Source organism: Dendrobates tinctorius, unplaced genomic scaffold, assembly GCF_039654945.1.
Source record: "Dendrobates tinctorius isolate UK_male_01 unplaced genomic scaffold, ASM3965494v1 ptg000084l, whole genome shotgun sequence".
Classification (NCBI taxonomy): domain Eukaryota; kingdom Metazoa; phylum Chordata; class Amphibia; order Anura; family Dendrobatidae; genus Dendrobates; species Dendrobates tinctorius.
Genome location: NW_027361752.1, coordinates 52,851,694 through 52,864,725, shown reverse-complemented (window position 1 = coordinate 52,864,725; position 13,032 = coordinate 52,851,694). Strand labels below are relative to the sequence as shown.

General features: G+C 45.0%; 1 protein-coding gene across 5 annotated transcripts in view; it reads left to right on the top strand.

The window, feature by feature from the left end:
• The window catches only part of LOC141097495 (interferon-induced GTP-binding protein Mx-like), a 271,547-nt gene that overhangs the window by 175,655 nt on the left and 82,860 nt on the right, over window positions 1-13,032 (top strand). Inside the window, exon 1 of one of the 5 annotated variants that reach the window (XM_073584710.1) lies at window positions 9,062-9,113. The exons of the other annotated variants lie outside the window; for them this stretch is intronic. Within the exon in view, the coding sequence (XP_073440811.1) occupies window positions 9,077-9,113 (37 nt within the window). The 5' untranslated portion in view covers window positions 9,062-9,076. Of the gene's footprint in view, window positions 1-9,061; window positions 9,114-13,032 lie in introns of those variants that run through there. 5 annotated transcript variants of the gene reach the window in all.

Below are 13,032 nucleotides of genomic sequence, written 5' to 3'. Positions count from 1 at the left end.
TATGTCTCCATGGACACAGACTACAATCAGCCCCTGTGTAATGACCAGAGGTCCGAATAAGATCCAGTGGATCACAAACCGAGACTGAGGCAGAAATCCCAAAAGAGTCGTTACTCAAAAGGCAGATAAAGTAGAACTTAGTATATGGAAGAAACAGAATGAATACCCTTATACAGTACACTCACTCAGCCGGAGCTGAAATCACTATACCAATCCAAGGTTCCCTGAAGAGTGTATTACACTGGAATTTGAAATAAATTTACCTATCAGAAAGGTCAATTCAGGTACTCAGAGAACAGATGTAAATCGAATGTAGTAATATCAAGGGACCCCCTGGATTGGCACACTGAGTATAACCTACAATAACAATACATATAAATATAATACAAAGGTCCTTAAGTGCTTCAACTAGGGATACCCGGGTATCTATGACTATGGTACCTTTAACCTGAGGTGAGTCTCCTCTCAGGCATATAGATTACATAGGCTGCAGCCAATCCCAAATCTTCGGCGCCAATCAGTTGCAGCAACACAAGGTTCCTCGTCTTGTCGGCCGGTGCCGAGCCCAAACGCCGGGGACTCATAGTTCTGTAGCCGTTTCTCCTCCTGTAGTCCTCACGAATTCTCCTAGAAGCAATATGCCTGTTTCTGTACAAGATGTCTGTCCAATATTGCTTCTCAGCCCATCACAACAGGGACTCCACAGAGCTCCACAGTCACACAGCCCTCAGGGACGCTCAGTCTTTGTTCCACAGCAAGGCCTCAGGCTCCCAAGATGAAGGGATTTGTCACGCCATTCTGTCTGTAGCTGGTTGACGGCGTGACAATGCATGTCTTTGCTTTAACCCCTTGCTCCTTTCCCTCTAACTGATCTGGGATACTGCTGGCTGTTACCTGTATGGAGCCTGCTCAGTTCCCTGCTCTGCTGCGTAGCCGTACATGTGGTGTTAGGTCTTTGCTCTGCTGCATGACCATCCGCATGTGCGGTCCCTGGTTTCTGCTGTGGAAGCTGTCCATGGGTTGTGAGGTCATTTGCAGCTGGTGCATAACTTTCCACGTGTGTCTAGGCTTGCAGCCACTGCCAGGTGCTCTAAGCCTCAGTTCCTGCACTGATTGTGCTGTAAGGGTTTCTGTTTGTGCTTAGGGCATGCGCTGCCACACCTCCCCTGCTTTTATCAGGATTACTTGAAATGCTGTCCCCAGCCAATTGCTGAGGGGAAGCTCCTATATAAACTTTCCCTTCCCTGCTGGGCGTTGCCAGAACTATTCACAAAGCTCCTGAACTTTTTGCCATGTGAGTTTGGTGTACCTGGACCTCTCCTGTCTATGTTTTGGTACCAAAGTCCTGGCCTTGATTCCTGTTTTGTCCTGTTCCTGCGCCTGTCCTGGAGGCGGTATATCCAGGCCTGAATCCTTGATCCTGTACCTGTCCTGGATCTTGATGACTGCATGTAGGTCGTGTCGGATGTCCAGAACCGAACGACTCCTGTTTAATGTCTGCCGGTGACTCTGATGTCCTGATGTCTTGATGTCCAGCCTGTGTCCTGATGTTCTGATGTCCAGCCTGTGTCCTGATGTCCAGCCTGTGTCCTGATTTCCTGATGTCCAGCCTGTGTCCTGATGTCCAACCTGTGTCCTGATGTCCTTATGTACCCTTATGTCCTGCCTGTGTCTCGATGTCCCACCTACTTGTGCCTCGGTGATCCGTTGGTGCCTTGGTGTCCACTGGGTGGTACCCTTCTGGGAGGTGTGGAATCGGGAGCCTGGCATAGCCCTGTTTCGTACTGTGTGACTTTACTATAGTAAACTTTACGTTCTTTATACCTGAAGTTGTTCGGTGTTATCAAGTCCTACATGTCTTCTCTTTGTCCACATGCTCAGCTGCCACAGTATCCCGGTCACTGCCCTTCCCTAGTGTGGGTAGGTTCGGGTCCCCCTCTGTGGTATAGAGGGTCCATATTGCGTCCCCGGGGGACACCCGCCCCTTGCCGTTGTGGTCGGTCGGCGGGGAGGTGCCTGCTAGGCCACGGCCGCAGTCGTGACAGGATTGCAGTATTGCAGTAAACAGTCTCTTACAGCATTCAATCTCTTTGCTTCTCACAAGCTGCTCCACACACACTGTCTCTGGGCAGTCTCTCTTCTTCTGGAAGCTTCCATTACAGCTCTAGACAGCCAACACTCGGCCCCACCCTCCAGCACACACAGATCCCTGGGCACTTGCAGCACCTGCTCTTAGCTGTATCAGGCAAACACCACAGGGTCCTAGTGCTCTCCTGGTGTAATCACAATTCAATCCCTAAAACGATACTTTATTGTTAAAAACCACAAATGTGGTACACACCAGAAAAAATGTGACAGAAAATGAAAAAATAAGTGTTCAAAAATTAGCCCACACTAGGGTAACCCCTATGAGTCCCTATTTGTTTACTGAGCTGTACCCTGCCTAGCTGCGGAGGTTGGCACCCTAAGGGGGGAACGTTGTGGCGCCCCCGCTCACGATGGCTATCCCTGGGGGCCCTATCAAACCCTACAGCCACTAGTGGTCCCTTCTACCCGATATAAGGGAACCCCTAGTTCTAGACAGAGATCAAGCCTGCTCTATAGAGGACCCTGTGTCCCAAGAAAAGAGGTTAAAAACAATTTAGAACACACATGGCATGGGGTGGCATGTAAAGTCCCACACAAAGATACAGACAACTTCAAGGCAGCCCAGTGGGATAACTCAGTTCAGATCATGCCTAAATCTTATACACAAGATAAGGAGAGGCATCTTTTACTCAATTGAAAGCCATAGCTCAAAAATTGATTGAGAAATGGCTAAAAAATGCCATCAATAGTCTCCCACTAATAGAAATATATGGGGAACGCAGAGCTGCAACAGCGGTACTTATCTGCGTTTTTCGCCACCTGCCATCAAATCATGAATGCCTCAACGCGTTTCGCCTTCCAGGGCTCATCAGGAGACCCGATGCTACGATAATTCGTGTCCCACATTTGTGGTTTTTAACAATAAAGTATCGTTTTAGGGATTTAATATATGAGTTTGATTTGAGAACCCTTTAAGGATTATATTTCAGATTGTTTATATTCGAATCTGGGATGGCTGGTTTCCTTGCAGGTCCTATTAATTTAGATCTGTGGATGGAAGATGCTAATCAGGCATTTAGCATAGCAGGGTCGTCTGAGAGCAATACTGGCCCTTTGGCTCTCAAGAATCTATTCAATGATGTATATGGAGGTTATAAAGAATTTTTGAAATCCTGGTGGGAACTCAGAACACTTTAAAATTATATAAAAAATCGGATAATTCCAAGAGGCCTGAGGATAAACATCAATCCTTCCCCTAGAATTTCCTCACCTGAGCTTATGAGTGTGTGGATGAAGGAATCCATCGAGTCATCCCTTAGATTTATGCAAATTTTGTTGGCAGAAGAAAAAAAGGTACTTGAAAGGGTTACTGGGGATTTGAATAAATTGATCGAACGAGTCCTGAAGTTTAAAGGGGATCCCGATTTTAATAGAAGGGAGGGGCTATTGCAAACCTCTGTTGAGAGATATCAGGCTCTATTGAAAGAACGAAAGCATCTCCAGTTCCAGAGAGATTTGAGGGACTTTAGTGATAATCAGGTGTTCAACTACCAGAAAGAAAGACAGTCTGAGGCTTCGTCATCTGATATCGATACCTCCGACACAGAAAGGACGGAGAGGGCACCAGGGGGTATACATCAGTATAGAGATACGCTGTCGAAACAGAGATGGCAAGGTGGGAGAGGCAGATCCATGAGAAAGGGAAGAGGGCCACACAGGGGAGGTACACGAGTGTTAACTCCCTTCTCGATATCTGGTTCTGGTTCTGCTCAGCCGTATACTCCTACTGTCTCCTCTACCTCTTTTTTGGAACAAGGGGCGAGAACGGGTTACCAATTAAGAACTCGGTTCAACCAATAAAAGGTCAGATTGTGAACCTGTCCTCGCACGTCCTCACTACGGATGAGCTGAGTGTCCTCTCTAGAGGCCTAAACTTTGTGCCAGTGAACAGGTTCAACTGTTTTGAATGGGTTAAAGATTTGAATTTGTTTTGTAGAAAACTCAAGTGGAAAAAGTTTTTTAGACACAATAGCCGTGAGGCTTGTAAACAACAGGGCCTCAATGAGGAGGATATTGAAGGATATGAGGCGCTCATTGGACTTCTGAATGAAAATGATAGAGTTCCCACTGCTGGGAAGGGCCCCTTTACTACCTTGAGAAATAAAAGTGAAAGGATGCCGCCTGTAGGTGATATGGGAAATATCGATATATTTGCCAGCTTGGTGGAGAGGGACCTGAAGAAATTAGCAGGACCAGAGTGGGAAAATAAGGATAACTTGTTGGCCAGTGAGCGATTAGCACTTGAGGCTTTAAAGAAAAATGATCAAATAGTGGTAAAACCCTCCGACAAAGGGGGCAATATGGTAATTCTGAACCACAATGAATATCGTGAAATGTGCTATGCTATTCTGCAGGACAATTCAACATATGAGGTGCTAAAAGAGAACCCCATGGCCTCTTATAAAGAGGAACTGCAGCTGATCCTCAGTGGGGCCTTAGCAGAGGGTGTGGTCTCAAAGACAGAATTTGACTTTATTCTTCCTAAGTTCCCGCTGGTGGCCACGTTTTATGCATTACCAAAGATACATAAGGGCCTGAATCCCCTGAAGGGGAGGCCGATTGTATCAGGTGTGGACTCGTTGACACAGAATAGTGGCCTGTATATTGACCAGATATTACGTCCCTTTGTGGTTTGTATGCCGTCATATTTGAGGGATACTTCAGATTTACTGCTAAAATTGGAGGGCGTTCATCTGGAAGGGAATGCTTGGTTGGCCTCCATTGATATAGAAGCACTCTACAGTAACATACCACATGATGTAGGCATTAAAGGCGTGGGACATTTTCTTAGTCAGAGGTCAATAGCTTGTAGAGGGCACAATAGTTTTTTGACCTCCCTTTTGCAGTATATATTGACCCACAATGCATTCTGTTTTGATGGCAAATTCTACCACCAGCTCAGGGGCACTGCGATGGGGTGCCCCTGTGCCCCTTCGTATGCAAATTTGTTTCTGGGCTGGTGGGAGGAGACTATTGTTTTTGGAGGAGAGGAGAAGTGGTGGCACTGCTTGATTTCCTTGTGGTATAGGTTCATAGATGATGTCTTTATGGTATGGACAGGGGATAAAGACCAATTTGAAGAATTTGTGAGAGAGTTGAATCGAAATAGTGTTAACTTGAGATTTACCTCAGAAATTCAGAAAACGGAAATACCATTCCTGGACATTAAAATCCAAAAAGATAGGATGGGAGGCATCTCAACAAGTATATTTCGGAAACCTACGAGTACTAATAGCTTGCTACATTGGCAGAGCCACCATCCAGTCCCTCTTAAGAGAGGTATTCCGAAGGGACAATTCCTACGGTTGAGGAGGAATTGCTCCAGGAATGACCTGTTCCAAAGGCAAGCTGGGGATATGTTTTGTCGGTTTAAGAACAAGGGATATCCGCAACATGTTCTAGACACTGCATATGATTTTGCAAGAAAAGCAGATAGGGCTAAATTGCTGCAGAAACGTGAGATTAAAGACTCGACAGAATTAATAAGAGTAATTGGGACATTTGACGTTAACCATCAGGAGGTCAGAAAGGTCCTATCTAAGCATTGGGATGTTCTCAGGTTGGATCCAGATCTGAAGAATATAATTGGCGAGCGTCCCAACATTACCTTTAGAAAGGGTAGATCTATTAGGGACATGTTGGTCCACAGCCAATATAGGAGACCATTGGCTGGTGGTACCTGGTTGGATAGGCGACCATGTGGTTTTTTTAAATGTGGGAACTGCAGTTTTTGCAAATATATGAGACCGGGGAAGTCTTTCTGCAGTGCGAGCACTGGTAGGATGTTTTTTCATCGTGGCTTCTCAAACTGTAAAACCACAGGGGTCATCTATATGGCTACATGCTCATGCCCAAAAAATTATATAGGAAAGACCAGGAGAGAATTCAGAAGAAGAGTAGGAGAACATCTTGGAGACATCAGACATAAAAGAGAAACCCCGCTTGCAAAGCACATGTGGACGTATCATAATGGTGATCTCGGTGACATAAAATTCTGTGCTGTAGAGGTAGTCCATGTAAACCCAAGAGGAGGAAATGTGGATAAGGTGATGCTTAGGAGAGAGTGTGAATGGATATTCAGGATGGAGTCACTCGAACCGAGAGGGCTGAATGAGCAATTGTCATATGCCTGCTTCTTATGAGCCACAATTGAATTATATGTTCCTTTTCTAGAGGATACCAGCCTCCTTGATTTTGTTCTGTTGGTTCCCTGTTATAGTGGAATCTCCATGTATTGGCGTGGAATATTGCATATATAGAAAGTCCCTCTTTACTGCCGCAGACGTATATCCCTATAGGATCTAGGAGCATTTTGAATCTGAACCCTTGTTGCCTCTTAATAAGGCTCTCAATATATTACTTTGACGGGGCAGTTGCATAATATTTAAGTGATCCATGGTGTGGATCATCTTTAGAATGCGTAGACTGTCTGAAGATAGAAAGAAGTAAGATATCTGTACATATTTGCCTCACAGTGACTATCTTGGGAGAGCAGATACCTTGAACTTGATGGGGTAGTTGCATATCGACGCCTGTTCACATTATTAAAGGTTGTGACGCGATTTATATCTATCTTTTTGCGAAGTATGAGTGTCATATGGTGCATACATATATTGAGATAGGTAGCTATAGACGCCTGCTCACACTGTTGTAGGCGATGATGCGGTTTTGTATATATCGAGCAAAACGCTAATTATCATTATCAATATAATGTAGGTAACATATTAAATGAGATCGTCAGACATGAGCTCTTTGGGTTAAATGTAGCGATGTGGGTATATACGCCTGGTTTGTGGAGCGTTTACTGCACATATGGGGTTAAATCGCAGAGATGACAATATGCCTGGGGCGCAGTGATTGGTGATTGCTGTGAGACTCTCCGTCTAAGGACATGTGATCGGTGAGTCAGCAGTGACGCTGCATGCAGGCTAGGTGCAGAAACCAATCTAAGCCAGGATGACAGGGGAGCTATGGGGAACCCTGTGTGTGAGGACACGTGATTGGTCAGTATGACGGTGCATCAGAGATCTGTTAACCGATTGGGGCAGCAGCAAATGGGTGGTGCTGAGAGAGGTAATGGGATTTGAGTGGGCGGAGCTTAGGCTCTGCGCGGCAGATTATAAGAGTGGAGAAGTATGGAACATCGGTAAGCTATTTGCACCTTTATGGGACACGAATTATCGTAGCATCGGGCCTCCTGATGAGCCCTGGAAGGCGAAACGCGTTGAGGCATTCATGATTTGATGGCAGGTGGCGAAAAACGCACATAAGTACCGCTGTTGCAGCTCTGCGTTCCCCATATATTTCTATTAGTGGGAGACTATTGATGGCATTTTTTAGCCATTTCTCAATCAATTTTTGAGCTATGGCTTTCAATTGAGTAAAAGATGCCTCTCCTTATCTTGTGTATAAGATTTAGGCATGATCTGAACTGAGTTATCCCACTGGGCTGCCTTGAAGTTGTCTGTATCTTTTTGTGGGACTTTACATGCCACCCCATGCCATGTGTGTTCTAAATTGTTTTTAACCTCTTTTCTTGGGACACAGGGTCCTCTATAGAGCAGGCTTGATCTCTGTCTAGAACTAGGGGTTCCCTTATATCGGGTAGAAGGGACCACTAGTGGCTGTAGGGTTTGTTAGGGCCCCCAGGGATAGCCATCGTGAGCGGGGGCGCCACAACGTTCCCCCCTTAGGGTGCCAACCTCCGCAGCTAGGCAGGGTACAGCTCAGTAAACAAATAGGGACTCATAGGGGTTACCCTAGTGTGGGCTAATTTTTGAACACTTATTTTTTCATTTTCTGTCACATTTTTTCTGGTGTGTACCACATTTGTGGTTTTTAACAATAAAGTATCGTTTTAGGGATTTAATATATGAGTTTGATTTGAGAACCCTTTAAGGATTATATTTCAGATTGTAATCACAATTCACCCTCTTACACCTGTGAAGTCAGATCCTGCCGTCATGTTCTGTATGTCTACAATGACTGACTATAGATCAAGTAGAATCCAAACAATCACAAAAAATCCATGTTCTGCCCATATTATGGGACCATATTGCGCTCGTATCATATTTTCCTTTCTTGTCTCTTTTTCCGCAGGGACCCTCCGATCTCTTTCATGCAGTTCGTTCTCGTTTTCCAACAATGCTGCAGCCAGGATCATATTCCTCACCAATCGTTACACCGATGTCTCTACCTTGTGCCAGTCATTACACTGGCTACCCATCCACTCCAGAATTCAGTATAAACTTATTACCCTCACTCACAAAGCCCTCCATGGCTCAGCACCACCCTACATCTCCTCCCTTGTTTCAGTATACCACCCTACCCGCGCCCTCCGTTCTGCTGATGACCTGAGGTTAGCATCCTCAATAGTCAGAACCTCCCACTCCCGTCTCCAAGACTTTACACGTGCCGCGCCAATTCTTTGGAATGCACTTCCCAGGTCAATACGATTAGTCCCCAATCCCCACAATTTTAAGCGTGTCCTGAAAACGCATTTATTCAGACTGGCCTATCGCCTCAACACATTAACCTAATCTATCCCTGTGTGGCAGAGCCAAAAGTTTTACCATAACCAGGTTCCCCGCATCATGTTCCCACATGCTTTATGCCTCCATTAGCCCTCTGTGTCCGTACTGTCACACACTTAACATTATGGCTGGTCCATACAATCAGGGCAACTGTTACCACCCACCTTTCGTGTCTCCCTCTTTGCTCATAGACTGTAAGCTTGCGAGCAGGGCCCTCACTCCTCTTGGTATTTGCTATAATCTACTGTATGTGATTATTGTTATGCTGTAATGTCTATTGTCTGTACAAATCCCCTCTGAAATGTAAAGTGCTGCGGAATATGTCGGCGCTATAAAAATAAAATTTATTATTATTATTATTAACACCAGCTCCTTTGCAAGGATCCCCGGAAAACATGAACGCAGACGGGAGACACGCAGCTTTTCAACCAGGTCTGCAGATTGCTATGCCTGATAGTGCAGCCCCTTAGGTTGGGGGCAGTTCAGCAACTTTGGTGCGACACAGGTCAAAGATCACTCTGTGCCGCTGCTCCGTAATGCCGGTGAATTGGCATCGCATTGCAACCCGCAACACACTGTGATGTCGGCAAGTACGTAAAAAAAAAATCCAACCAATTGCAACTTTTTCCTATCTGCTTGTCACGGTCACCGTTCCTTGTAGGTTGCATCACGGTGCGATGTAGCAGCTGCATAGAGCAATCCTTGGCTGCACAATCGGTGCCGTCACCAAAGTAGCCGCATAGTCACAGTGTTAATGGTGGATTTTTGTTGGTACTTAAGTCTAAAGGAGTATTTCTCATGCGATAATCGCATCACACTGCACGGATTGGCCGGCACTTCTCCTGACCTGAGCATGACAGCGTGATGGATTACTATGCAGCTGTCAAGCTCAGGTCAGGAGAGCTGACAGCCAGTACGAAGTTTACGATGCGATTCTCGAAGGAGAAATACGGCAGTGTGACTCCTGCCTAGCTGCGATTCTCGGACGAGACTCGCAAATGCAAGTCAATGGATGCGAGAAAAAAAATCACACAGCACTCACACCATGCGAGTGCTGTCCAATTTTTACGCACCAGTGCCCTTTGAAAAGCTGGCAATTCACATGCGGCTATACATTAAATCATACTGACTGGTTAAGAATAGAAAAGTTAGAATAGATATATACACATAGAATGCATATATACTGTATATATATATACAGTATATATATATATATATATATTGCACAGAAAGATAAGATAGAAGAAAAGCCGGTAATTAATTTGTCGGCTTCTGTAAAATCAATGCAGGAGCCGACAGGATAGAAGACACGGTTTACATACAGTAAACCATTGCAGAACAGTTAGATTTATAGATGTGACTATTACTGTTAGTAGTATATGTGTGTAAAATTTGTAACCTGTGTGTATTTAATACCTTTACCCCCCAAGGGTGGTTTGCACGTTAACTCCCGGGCCAATTTTTACAATTCTGACCACTGTCCCTTTATGAGGTAATAACTCTGGAACGCTTCCATGGATCCCGGTGATTCTGACATTGTTTTCTCGTGACATATTGTACTTCATGCTAGTGGTAAAATTTCTTTGATATGACTTGCGTTTATTTGTGAAAAAAATGGAAATTTGGCAAAAATGTTGAAAATTTCGCAATTTTCATGCCCTTAAAACAGAGAAATATGTCACAAAAAATAGTTAATAAATTACATTTCCCACATGTCTACTTTACATCAGCACAATTTTGAAACCAAAATTTTTTTTTGTTAGGAAGTAGTGTTGAGCGATACTTTCCGATATAGAGAAATATCGGATTGGATCGGACCGATACCCAAAAAGTATCGGGTATCGCCGATTCTGATACCGGAAGTCCCATTCAAGTCAATGGGACAGAAATATCGGAATAAAAAAAACCCTTTCTTTACTTGCACATCCAGTTCGGGAGGGGGGAAGAGTGTAGGCGGTGCGTGGGCGGACACTGTGCATGTCTGTGTGTGCGGGCGGGGTCTGTGGGGGCCTGCCGGGGGTCTGTACGGGCCTGCCGGGGGTCTGTGCGGGCCTGCCGGGGGTCTGTACGGGCCTGCCGGGGGCCTGTGCCGGCTGCCGGGGGTCTGTAGTATACAGTATATGTAGTATGTAGTATGTATGTATGTATGCTGTATGAATGTAGTGTATATATGTAGTATGTATGTAGTATGTATGTATGTTGTATGATTGTAGTATATATGAAGTATGTATGTAGTATGTATGTATGTTGTATGAATTTTGTATATATGTAGTATGTATGTTGTATATATGTAGTATGTATGTATGTTGTATGAATGTAGTATATATGAAGTATGTAGTATGTATGTATGTTGTATGAATGTTGTATGTATGTAGTATGTATGTTTTGTTTTTTTTTACATTCAACACATTAGCCGGATGATGGGACTACTAATGTCCCATCATTGGCTAATGTGTCAATCACTGTCATTGTAACAGGCATCGCCTGATGGGACTTGTAGTCCCATCGGACGATGCCTGCTCACACACAAGACCCTCAGCAGGCCCGCACAGACCCCCGGCAGCCGGCACAGACCCCCGGCAGCCGGCACAGACCCCCCGGCAGCCGGCACAGACCCCCGGCAGCCGGCACAGGCCCCCGGCAAGCCAGTACAGACCCCCGGCAGCCGGCACAGACCCCTGGCAGACCCGTACAGACCCCCGCCAGTTGGCACAGACCCCCGGCAGGCCCGTACAGACCCCCGGCAGTCGGCACAGACCCCCGGCAGCCGGCACAGACCCCCGGCAGGCCCGTACAGACCCCCGGCAGTCGGCACAGACCGCGCATCATGATGCGCACAGACCGCGCATCATGATGACATCATTTCAGCAGCCAATCACAGCCACAACAGTGGCTCATTGCATTATGGGGACTTCCGATTCCGGTATCCGATATTGAAAAAATATCGGTACTCTGTATCGGAATTCCGATACAGCGAATATTGGCCGATACCCGATATTTGCAGTATCGGAATGCTCAACACTATTAGGAAGTTATAAGGGTTAAAAGTTGACCAGCGATTTCTCATTTTTACAACACCGTTTTTTTTTCTTGACCACATCACATTTGAAGTTACTTTGAGGGGTCTATATGATAGAAAAAATACCAAAAAGTGACACCATTCTAAAAGCTGCACCCCTGAAGGTGCTCAAAACCACATTCAAGAAGTTTATTAACCCTTCAGGTGCTTCACAGGAATTTTTGGAATGATTAAAAAAAAATGAACATTTAACTTTTATTCACAAAAAATTTACTTCAGATCCAATTTGTTTTATTTTACCAAGGGTAACAGGAGAAATTGGACCCCAAAACGTTGTACAATTTGTCCTGAGTACGCTGATACACCATATATGCGGGTAAATATATTGGGCGTATGGCAGAGCTCGGAAGGGAAGGAGCGCCGTTTGACTTTTCAATGCAAAATTGGCTGGAATTGAGATCAGACGCCATGTCGTGTTTGGAGAGCCCCTGATGTGCCTAAACAGATGAAACCCCCCACAAGTGACACCATTTTGGAAAGTAGACTCCCTAAGGAACTTATCTGTGTGGGGAGCACTTTGAATCCCCGAGTGCTTCACAGACGTGTATAATGTAAAAATAAAAAATCATATTTTTTTTCACAAAAATGATCTTTTCGTCCCCATTTTTTATTTATCCAAGGGTAACAGGAGAATTTGGACCCTAAAAGTTGTTGTGCAATTCGTCCTGAGTACGCTGATACCCGATATGTGGGGGTAAACCACTGTTTGGGCGCATGGCAGAGCTCAGAAGGGAAGGAGCACCACTTGACTTTTCAATGCAAAATTGGCTGGAATTGAGATCAGATGCCATGTCGTGTTTGGAGAGCCCCTGATGTGCCTAAACAGTGGAAACCCCCCAATTCTAACTCCAACCGTAACCCCAACACACCCCTAATCCCAACCCTAACTCTAATCCCAAGTCTAACCCTAATCCCAACCCTAACCCTAATCCCAACCGTAACCCTATCCCTAACTTTAGCCCCAACCCTAACTTTAACCCCAACCCTAACTTTAGCCCCAACCCTAACCCTAATGGGAAAATGGAAATAAATACATTTTTTTATTTTATTATTTTTCCCTAACTAAGGGGATGATAAAGGTCAGTTTGATGTACTATTTATAGCGAGTTTTTATAGAGGGTTTTTATGTTTGGCAGCTGTCACACGCTAAAAGATGCTTTTCATTGCAAAAAATTGTTTTTGCATCACCACATATTGAGAGCTATAATTTTTCCATATTGTGGCCCACAGAGTCATATGAGGTCTTGATTTATGAGGGACAAGTTGACGTTT